Consider the following 12,209-nt stretch of genomic DNA (forward strand, 5'->3'; position numbering starts at 1 on the left):
TCTATAGTCTAGTTATAGTCTAGTCTATAGTCTAGTCTATAGTCTAGTATAGTCTAGTTATAGTCTAGTCATAGTCCAGTCTATAGTCCAGTCTATAGTCTAGTCTATAGTCTAGTTTATAGTTAGTATAGTCTAGTCTATAGTCTAGTCTAAGTGTAGTCTATAGTTTAGTCTATAGTCTAGTCTATAGTCTAGTCTATAGTCTAGTCTATAGTAGTCTATAGTGTAGTCTATAGTGTAGTCTATAGTCTAGTCTATAGTTAGTCTATAGTCTAGTCTATAGTCTAGTCTATAGTAGTCTATAGTCTAGTCTATAGTGTAGTCTATAGTCTAGTCTATAGTCTAGTCTATAGTCTAGTCTATAGTCTAGTCTATAGTCTAGTCTATAGTCTAGTCTATAGTCTAGTCTATAGTCTAGTCTATAGTCTAGTCTATAGTCTAGTCTATAGTGTAGTCTATAGTAGTCTATAGTCTAGTCTATAGTCTAGTCTAGTCTAGTCTATAGTGTAGTCTATAGTCTAGTCTATTCTAGTCTATAGTCTAGTCTATAGTCTAGTCTATAGTCTAGTCTATAGTCTAGTCTATAGTCTAGTCTATAGTCTAGTCTATAGTCTAGTCTATAGTCTAGTCTATAGTCTAGTCTATAGCTAGTCAGTCTATAGTCTAGTCTATAGTCTAGTCTATAGTCTAGTCTATAGTCTAGTCTATAGTCTAGTCTATAGTCTAGTATAGTCTAGTCTATAGTCTAGTCTATAGTCTAGTCTATAGTCTAGTCTATAGTCTAGTCTATAGTCTAGTCTAGTCTAGTCTATAGTCTAGTCTATAGTCTAGTCTATAGTCTAGTCTATAGTCTAGTCTATAGTCTAGTCTATAGTCTAGTCTATAGTCTAGTCTATAGTCTAGTCTATAGTCTAGTCTATATAGTCTAATAGTCTAGTCTATAGTCTAGTCTATAGTCTAGTCTATAGTCTAGTCTATAGTCTAGTCTATAGTCTAGTCTATAGTCTAGTCTATAGTCTAGTATAGTCTAGTCTATAGTCTAGTCTATAGTCTAGTCTATAGTCTAGTCTATAGTCTAGTCTATAGTCTAGTCTATAGTCTAGTCTATAGTCTAGTCTATAGTCTAGTCTATAGTCTAGTCTATAGTCTAGTCTATAGTCTAGTCTATAGTCTAGTCTATAGTCTAGTCTATAGTCTAGTCTATAGTCTAGTCTATAGTCTAGTCTATAGTCTAGTCTATAGTCTAGTCTATAGTCTAGTCTATAGTCTAGTCTATAGTCTAGTCTATAGTCTAGTCTATAGTCTAGTCTATAGTCTAGTCTATAGTCTAGTCTATAGTCTAGTCTATAGTCTAGTCTATAGTCTAGTCTATAGTCTAGTCTATAGTCTAGTCTATAGTCTAGTCTATAGTCTAGTATATAGTCTAGTCTATAGTCTAGTCTATAGTCTAGTCTATAGTCTAGTCTATAGTCTAGTCTATAGTCTAGTCTATAGTCTAGTCTATAGTCTAGTCTATAGTCTAGTCTATAGTCTAGTCTATAGTCTAGTCTATAGTCTAGTCTATAGTCTAGTCTATAGTCTAGTCTATAGTCTAGATAGTCTAGTCTATAGTCTAGTCTATAGTCTAGTCTATAGTCTAGTCTATAGTCTAGTCTATAGTCTAGTCTATAGTCTAGTCTATAGTCTAGTCTATAGTCTAGTCTATAGTCTAGTCTATAGTCTAGTCTATAGTCTAGTCTATAGTCTAGTCTATAGTCTAGTCTATAGTCTAGTCTATAGTCTAGTCTATAGTCTAGTCTATAGTCTAGTCTATAGTCTAGTCTCTAGTCTAGTCTATAGTCTAGTCTATAGTCTAGTCTATAGTCTAGTCTATAGTCTAGTCTATAGTCTAGTCTATAGTCTAGTCTATAGTCTAGTCTATAGTCTAGTCTATAGTCTAGTCTATAGTCTAGTCTATAGTCTAGTCTATAGTCTAGTCTATAGTCTAGTCTATAGTCTAGTCTATAGTCTAGTCTATAGTCTAGTCTATAGTCTAGTCTATAGTCTAGTTTAGTATAGTCTATAGTCTAGTCTATAGTCTAGTCTATAGTCTAGTCTATAGTCTAGTCTATAGTCTAGTCTATAGTCTAGTCTATAGTCTAGTCTATAGTAGTCTATAGTCTAGTCTATAGTCTAGTCTATAGTATAGTCTAGTCTATAGTCTAGTCTATAGTCTAGTCTATAGTCTAGTCTATAGTCTAGTCTATAGTCTAGTCTATAGTCTAGTCTATAGTCTAGTATAGTCTAGTCTATAGTCAGTCTATAGTCTAGTCTATAGTCTAGTCTATCGTCTAGTCTATAGTCTAGTCTATAGATAGTCTAGTCTAGTCTTAGTCTAGTCTATAGTCTAGTCTATAGTCTAGTCTATAGTCTAGTCTATAGTCTAGTCTATAGTCTAGTCTATAGTCTAGTCTATAGTCTAGTCTATAGTCTAGTCTATAGTCTATCTATAGTCTAGTCTATAGTCTAGTCTATAGTCTAGTCTATAGTCTAGTCTATAGTCTAGTCTATAGTCTAGTCTATAGTCTAGTCTATAGTCTAGTCTATAGTCTAGTCTATAGTCTAGTCTATAGTCTAGTCTATAGTCTAGTCTATAGTCTAAGTCTATAGTCTAGTATAGTCTAGTCTAGTCTAGTATAGTCTAGTCTATAGTCTAGTCTATAGTCTAGTCTATAGTCTAGTCTATAGTCTAGTCTAGTAGTCATAGTCTAGTCTCTAGTCTAGTCTATAGTCTAGTCTATAGTCTAGTCTATAGTCTAGTCTATAGTCTAGTCTATAGTCTAGTCTATAGTCTAGTCTATAGTCTAGTCTATAGTCTAGTCTATAGTCTAGCTATAGTCTAGTCTATAGTCTAGTCTATAGTCTAGTCTATAGTCTAGTCTATAGTCTAGTCTATAGTCTAGTCTAGTCTAGTCTATAGTCTAGTCTATAGTCTAGTCTATAGTCTAGTCTATAGTCTAGTCTATAGTCTAGTCTATAGTCTAGTCTATAGTCTAGTCTATAGTCTAGTCTATAGTCTAGTCTATAGTCTAGTCTATAGTCTAGTCTATAGTCTAGTCTATAGTCTAGTCTATAGTCTAGTCTATAGTCTAGTCTATAGTCTAGTCTATAGTCTAGTCTATAGTCTAGTCTATAGTCTAGTCTATAGTCTAGTCTATAGTATAGTCTATAGTCTAGCTATAGTCTAGTCTATAGTCTAGTCTATAGTCAGTCTATAGTAGTCTATAGTCTAGTCTATAGTCTAGTCTATAGTCTAGTCTATAGTCTAGTCTATAGTCTAGTCTATAGTCTAGTCTATAGTCTAGTCTATAGTCTAGTCTATAGTCTAGTCTATAGTCTAGTCTATAGTCTAGTCTATAGTCTAGTCTATAGTCTAGTCTATAGTCTAGTCTATAGTCTAGTCTATGTCTAGTCTATAGTCTAGTCTATAGTCTAGTCTATAGTCCTAGTCTATAGTCTAGTCTATAGTCTAGTCTATAGTCTAGTCTATAGTCTAGTCTATAGTCTAGTCTATAGTCTAGTCTATAGTCTAGTCTATAGTCTAGTCTATAGTCTAGTCTATAGTCTAGTCTATAGTCTAGTCTATAGTCTAGTCTATAGTCTAGTCTATAGTCTAGTCTATAGTCTAGTCTATAGTCTAGTCTATAGTCTAGTCTATAGTCTAGTCTATAGTCTAGTCTATAGTCTAGTCTATAGTCTAGTCTATGTCTAGTCTATAGTCTAGTCTATAGTCTAGTCTATAGTCTAGTCTATAGTCTAGTCTATAGTCTAGTCTATAGTCTAGTCTATAGTCTAGTCTATAGTCTAGTCTATAGTCTAGTCTATAGTCTAGTCTATAGTCTAGTCTATAGTCTAGTCTATAGTCTAGTCTATAGTCTAGTCTATAGTCTAGTCTATAGTCTAGTCTATAGTCTAGTCTATAGTCTAGTCTATAGTCTAGTCTAGTCTAGTCTATAGTCTATCTAGTCTTGTTTATAGTCTAGTTTACAGTCCAGTCTATAGTCTAGTCTATAGTTTAGTCTATAGTCTATATTTTCTATATTAAAATCAGTAACCAGACTGTATTTGTTTCGAAAAAAAATCACCTCCATAACTCAAGCAACCGTTCGCCTGCTACCGTTATATTTGTTTTAATTTTTTTTATTTTATTATATTGCCAACCATTTCCTTTACAAAATTTTAAAACGATTTCTAACTAAATGTGTGTTATAACCTTTTATTGATTAATAACTTCCTTTTCAATTTATTTCACAAAACCACTTAATTAAACATCCGTTTTAAAAACATTTACAAAAAGGCAAACAGTCAAGCTGGCACCCTGGGTTGTTGGTGTTGGTGTTGGGAAACCAGGATATCTATGCTATAAAAGTGTGCGTGTGCGTTATGCATAAAACAATAGTAGAGTGATTTTTACGAAACAAAAAGTATAAAATTTTTATATATTTTTATAAACAGAATATAAACTTACTATAAATTAACACGTCCCAATTTGCGATTATTATTATTATGGCACTTATTATTTCCTTTTTTCAATGATTCCTTTTGCATTTCAAACAATTCATGTTTTGTTACACTTTCCATTGTAATAATTCCTGTTGAGTAGAGAAAATAATTAAAACATCTGTTATAAAGAGGAGGAGAAGGAGGTGTTTGCTGATTGGTTGGTTGGTTGGTTCGAGGGCTTACCTTTGGTATGGCAAAGAATTGTGATAATTTTCTAAAACTTTGGCCTTGCGACTGTCATTGAAATCGTGCCAATTGTAATTTTCAATACTAAGGACAAAACAATTTCATTGTCATCATAACGACAGTGTGACAATTCCACAGCATAGGGGTCCTGTTCAGCATGATGATGATGCTGTTTGCTGCTGATGATTATGATGATGTTGTTGAAAACTACTACTACTACTGCTGCTGCTGCTGGTATGATGATCAATTAATATGGGTTCATCCTTGGGTTCAAGCAAAGTAACCTTAAAATAAACACAAAAACATATTTAGCAATTATTATTATTTTATTATTAAGATATTTAAGTACCCTCTGTTTTCCCTCTGTATTTCCCTTTACGAAATTATTTGATATAGTCATTAAATGTTACAAAGTAAAATTCCTCTTCTATATAATGACATGATTAATGTTTTCCGTTTTTGGTTATTTATAATATTTTTTTTTTTTGCTATTTAATTGTTTGAATAATTGTACTAAAAGACAAACAGACTTAATGAAACATAAAGTGTGTCTGCCTCTCTCTCTCTCTCTGCTTGTCGGTGGAATCATAAAATGTTGAAATTTTGAAAAATGAAAATTTTTTAAACATTAATGAAAATACCAGAAAAATTGTAGTTTAATGTTTCTATTTATGTTTTATGTTTAAAAATATTAAAAATAAATAAAAACCACCCCTTTTCTTTCCAATTTTAAGACTCTCTAATGATTAATAGTTTTCAAGTGCTGTTAAGGAAAAACTAAATGTATCTGTTTTGTTTTTAAAAACTCATCATCATTTCCATTTACTTATTCATCCTGCTCTTGGCTGTCTGCCACTCATATGAACATGACATTTGCATAATGATTTTTATATGGAATTTCAAATAAAGTCACCTGCACTATATATCTTTGCTTATCTCAGTTTTATCTATTCGAATAAAAACTATGTTTAAAGGAATTAAAACTTTAGAATAACAAAAAAAACTATTAAATTTAACAAAAATCTCATTCCTTTAAAACTCTGTCCAAAAAAATAAAAAAACACATTCACATGTTGTCTATTTGCACAACGTTTGCATACTAATAAACTAACTCAAAGAGTCCTTATTTTCCTATTAGGTACTCTGTTGTCAAATGAAAATTCTCCATTTCAACCCCATAAAATATTAACAGATTTATACAGAAAATTGTTAATATTTCGTTTTGTGTTTTACTATTAAATTTATGACCTGTTATGCATAATTTATATTCTGTTTTAGAGCACAAGTTAAAACTCATACAATAAATGAATTATAAATGTGAAATTGTACTAGAATTTATATGAAAATTCAAATCCAATTTACGAAATATTTTATGTTGGATAAATATTTATTTAACATTTCTGTTTAATTGCTAGAAATAATTGGGAATAAATGTTATTAAAGAAGTAATTTATTGCATTTTTTAGGGCATAATTTTGTGAAAATTGCAATTTCTTAATAAATTTTTAATTAAAATTAAATTTAAAGCCAACAACTAATTGTGGGTGAAAAAATGTGTTTTAGTGAATGAAACATAACCTAATAGTAAAAATTTTGAATTATAGGTGAAAACATTTGAATTTTGCGAAAATTTTATTTTTTTTTTTTTTTTTTTTGTGAAAATATGAGTTTTGAGTAAAAATTAGTTTTAGTAAAAAATACAATTTTTCAGTGGAAAATCAAATTTTAGTGAATAATCGAATTTATAGTGAATATTCTAAATTTTTAGTCAAAATTTAATTTTTAGTGAAAAAGCGAATTTTAGTGAAAAAATCGATTTTTTGAAAATTTTAATTTGTAGTGAAAAATCGAATTTTTGGTGAAAAATCGAATTTATAGCGAAAAATTGAATTTTTAGAGAAAAATCGAATTTTTTGTGAAAAATTTAATTTTTAATAAAAATCAAATTTTAGTGAAAAATCCAATTTTAGTGAAACATTGAATTTTTAGTGAAAAACCGAATTTTTAGTAAAAAATTTAACTTAGTAAAAAAATTTAATTTTTAGTGAAAAAGCGAATTTTTAGTGAAAAAATCGATTGTTTTGGAAATTTTAATTTGTAGTGAAAAATTCGAATTTTTTGGTGAAAAATCCAACTTTTAGAGAAAAATCGAATTTTTGTGAAAAATTTAATTTTAGTGAAAAAATTTAATTTTTAATGAAAAATCAAATTTAGTGAAAAATCGAATTTTTAGTAAAAAATTTAACTTTAGTAAAAAATTGAATTTTTAGTAAAAAAAAAACAAATTTTTAGTGAAATTTTAATTTTTAATATAAAAATCGAATTTTTAGAGAAAAATTGACTTTTTATGAAAAAGTGGATTTTTGTGAAAATCACATTTTTATTGAATAATCGTACTTTGTAGTGACAAGTAAATATTTAGTAAAATTCGGACTTAAGCGATTGGATTTTTTAATAGCCAAACTATGAACTACACTAAAGAGTAAAATACTAGACTATAGACAAGACTATGGACAAGACTATGGACAAGTCTATGGACAAGACCTATGGACAAGACTATGGACAAGACTATAGACAATAATATAGACAATACTATAGACAAGACAACTTTTTCTCCTACCCATTACTAATTCTATAACAATCTACCAAATAAATTTTAATAATTTTTAACCAAATATTAAAATTCAACAAATATTTTCTAATATAAAACTAACAAACAAGCGCCAATAATAAATAATAAAAACATTTTCATTTTGTATTGTTAAACGAGTAATTCATAGACAAATTAGGCATTATGCCAATCAGCAAAACAAAATTAACATTTTCCCAATTGAAAAACATATAAATTATGACAACCAAGGCAACGGAATATGAAAAATAATAAAATCAACATTTTGCATAATTTAAAAGAGGCGCCTAAAACCTCTAAAAGCAGAAAATAATTACAATTTTCAAATAATACTACAAATGTACAACATGTCAAATAACCGCCTAAAAGGTCATCATATAATTTTGACAACTACTCTAGTAGTACTAATCAAATGTTCTTAAGTGTAATAAAATAACAGAACCATAAATTTCTAATTATTAATACTTCTAACATTGTGTAGTTAGTTACCTTTTTAAAAAACACAGCAGACCACCTGGGACGGATGTCTTGCTCAAATATGGTTATTTTGCTTTGCAGTTATTATATTCCCTTAAATTATTAAATAATTTAATTTTGCTGAATTGTTATTACATTTGTATTCCCTCCACATGTACGCTTGACTACTTTTTAAAGATAATTCTAATATTGATTACACATGTCCATTAGAAAAGCGATTATTTCTTTACATTTTGTTTATATTTTTAAAACCAGTAATATTTTACTTCCTTAAAGCTATTTTGGGTTATTGTAATTTTTTTCAATTACCTTTTTTGTTAAATATTTTTTTACAAAAAAAGTACTACTAGTTAGTTATTTTTAAATTATTCATTATCAAGGTTAATTTGTTATAGTAAATGATATTCTGTTAAATTGAACTTTTGTTGTTTTAAAACAATAATACCTAAAGACCTAGTAATTTAGTAATTTACTAATCTAATGTCATGTCTTTACATTTTCTACACATGGTCAATGTCTATTAAATTATTTTATTAATTGCAATTAAAATTTGTTATTTACTATTGAACTTTGGAACTTCCGTTTTTGGGGTTAGGTTAATGTTTTGACTCGTAAAATATTTTCCTTATTAAGCTTTAAACTTTGGTTTATAACTTGACCTATCACAATTTTTTACATTTTAATTACATTGTAATTTATATATTTATTCAGAAAATTAACAAATTGGAATTAATTGGTAAAAAAATTAAAAGCGATTATTAGTATAATCTAGTCTATAGTGTAGTTTACATTCTAGTCCATAGTTTATTGTAAACTATAATCTGGTCTAGTTTATAGTCTAGTCTATAGTAATGTCTACAATCTATGGTATAGTCTAGTTTATATTCTTGTCTATAGTCTTGTCTATAGTTTAGTTTATAGTCTAGCCTATAATTTATCTATAGTCCTTCTTATAGTCGTAGCTTTATTATTGGCTATAGTTCTAGTTCTGTAGTCTAGTATATAGTTTAGTCTATAGTCTATAATGTCTATAATTTCGTCTATAGTCTTGTCTATAGCATTATATTTATCTATAGTCGTGTCAAAAGTATTATTTATCATGAAAAAAAGGGAACTGAATGAATTATTTTTCAGTGTTCAGAAATTCAGTTTCCTGAACGTAATTCCTAAGAATCTTCCAATCAGTGTTTTCCAAGATACTTGGATCTAACGGAACTAACTAGACTATATACTAGACTATAGACTAGACTATAGACTAGAATATAGACTAGACTATAGACTAGACTATAGACTAGACTATAGACTAGACTATAGACTAGACTATAGACTAGACTATAGACTAGACTATAGACTAGACTATAGACTAGACTATAGAATAGACTATTGACTAGACTATAGACTAGACTATAGACTAGACTATAGACTAGACTATAGACTAGACTATAGACTAGACTATAGACTAGACTATAGACTAGACTATACTAGACTATAGACTAGACTATAGACTAGACTATAGACTAGACTATAGACTAGACTATAGACTAGACTATAGACTAGACTATAGACTAGACTATAGACTAGACTATAGACTAGACTATAGACTAGACTATAGACTAGACTATAGACTAGACTATAGACTAGACTATAGACTAGACTATAGACTAGACTATAGACTACTATAGACTAGACTAGACTAGACTATAGACTAGACTATAGACTAGACTATAGACTAGACTATAGACTAGACTATAGACTAGACTATAGACTAGACTATAGACTAGACTATAGACTAGACTATAGACTAGACTATAGACTAGACTATAGACTAGACTATAGACTAGACTATAGACTAGACTATAGACTAGAATAGACTAGACTATAGACTAGACTATAGACTAGACTATAGACTAGACTATAGACTAGACTATAGACTAGACTATAGACTAGACTATAGACTAGACTATAGACTAGACTATAGACTAGACTATAGACTAGACTATAGACTAGACTATAGACTAGACTATAGACTAGACTATAGACTAGACTATAGACTAGACTATAGACTAGACTATAGACTAGACTATAGACTAGACTATAGACTAGACTATAGACTAGACTATAGACTAGACTATAGACTAGACTATAGACTAGACTATAGACTAGACTATAGACTAGACTATAGACTAGACTATAGACTAGACTATAGACTAGACTATAGACTAGACTATAGACTAGACTATAGACTAGACTATAGACTAGACTATAGACTAGACTATAGACTAGACTATAGACTAGACTATAGACTAGACTATAGACTAGACTATAGACTAGACTATAGACTAGACTATAGACTAGACTAGACTAGACTATAGACTAGACTATAGACTAGACTATAGACTAGACTATAGACTAGACTATAGACTAGACTATAGACTAGACTATAGACTAGACTATAGACTAGACTATAGACTAGACTATAGACTAGACTATAGACTAGACTATAGACTAGACTATAGACTAGACTATAGACTAGACTATAGACTAGACTATAGACTAGACTATAGACTAGACTATAGACTAGACTATAGACTAGACTATAGACTAGACTATAGACTAGACTATAGACTAGACTATAGACTAGACTATAGACTAGACTATAGACTAGACTATAGACTAGACTATAGACTAGACTATAGACTAGACTATAGACTAGACTATAGACTAGACTATAGACTAGACTATAGACTAGACTATAGACTAGACTATAGACTAGACTATAGACTAGACTATAGACTAGACTATAGACTAGACTATAGACTAGACTATAGACTAGACTATAGACTAGACTATAGACTAGACTATAGACTAGACTATAGACTAGACTATAGACTAGACTATAGACTAGACTATAGACTAGACTATAGACTAGACTATAGACTAGACTATAGACTAGACTATAGACTAGACTATAGACTATACTATAGACTAGACTATAGACTAGACTATAGACTAGACTATAGACTAGACTATAGACTAGACTATAGACTAGACTAGACTAGACTAGACTAGACTAGACTAGACTAGACTAGACTAGCTTAGACTAGACTAGACTATAGACTAGACTAGACTATAGACTAGACTAGACTAGACTAGACTAGACTAGACTATAGACTAGACTAGACTATAGACTAGACTAGACTAGACTAGACTAGACTAGACTAGACTAGACTAGACTAGACTAGACTAGACTAGACTAGACTATAGACTAGACTAGACTATAGACTAGACTATAGACTAGACTATAGACTAGACTATAGACTAGACTATAGACTAGACTATAGACTAGACTATAGACTAGACTATAGACTAGACTATAGACTAGACTAGACTAGACTATAGACTAGACTATAGACTAGACTATAGACTAGACTATAGACTAGACTATAGACTAGACTATAGACTAGACTATAGACTGGACTATAGACTAGACTATAGACTGGACTATAGACTAGACTATAGACTAGACTATAGACTAGACTGTAGACTAGACTATAGACTAGACTATAGACTAGACTATAGACTAGACTATAGACTAGACTATAGACTAGACTATAGACTAGACTATAGACTAGACTATAGACTAGACTATAGACTAGACTATAGACTAGACTATAGACTAGAGTATATACATACTATAGCTAGAGACTACAATAGACTAGATTACAGCCTGGTGCAGAGTATAAAGTGAACGAGAAGCCAGACAGACCTATAGCTAAGGAAATTCAAACGAAATTGTTTGCACTCTACCCAAGAAATTATTCATAACTAATAAATTTATTTATTAATTTAGGAAACAGCAACAAAAATATAACTTCAAACAGCGTGAAACAAAACAATTGAATTCAATTAAAAAACGTTCATTTGTTTAGACTATACAACTAATAATGAATTTAATAAATTAAAATAAAAATAAACAGCAAAAACCAAAATGGAAAACAACTAACCGACAGTTTGCAGTAAAATTGTCTTTAGCACTAAAAAAAAAAAATCAAGGAAAATATCAACAAAAATCACGTTCTCCCGGTTCTGCTTGGCCGCATAAAGCAAAAGTTTTATTAAAATATACACAATAACTAATGATCATTAACTGATCATTAATAATGATTATGATGATGATCGTTTTCATAGTTGTCTTCTTCAATGATGTCTGGCTGATCGTAGCAGCAGCAGCACCAGTTTCATAAGAAGAAAACAAAGCATAAACAAAAATTGTTTATGGAAACAAAAGACCAGCATGCTGCACCAGTTGCAGCAGGCCATCAACCAAGAACAGCTCACATGATGATTTTAAATGACTTTAAAAGGCATTTGGAAA

At 29.9% G+C, this 12,209-nt stretch overlaps 1 protein-coding gene across 4 annotated transcripts in view; it reads right to left on the reverse strand.

Moving 5' to 3' along the window:
* Window positions 1–4,815: 4,815 nt before the first annotated feature.
* LOC119609857 overlaps window positions 4,816–12,209 on the reverse strand; it is a 130,122-nt gene continuing 122,728 nt past the window's right edge. For all 4 annotated transcript variants that reach the window (XM_037964843.1, XM_037964844.1, XM_037964846.1 and 1 more), the window contains exon 4: window positions 4,816–5,012. In XM_037964843.1, coding sequence (XP_037820771.1) covers window positions 4,881–5,012 — 132 coding nt within the window. In that variant the 3' untranslated portion in view covers window positions 4,816–4,880. The remainder of the gene's footprint in view (window positions 5,013–12,209) is intronic.

The sequence above is a fragment of the Lucilia sericata genome, unplaced genomic scaffold (genome assembly GCF_015586225.1).
Source record: "Lucilia sericata isolate MDLA Ls3-8-SP2 unplaced genomic scaffold, ASM1558622v1 Contig001068F_arrow, whole genome shotgun sequence".
NCBI classification, from domain to species: Eukaryota; Metazoa; Arthropoda; class Insecta; order Diptera; family Calliphoridae; genus Lucilia; species Lucilia sericata.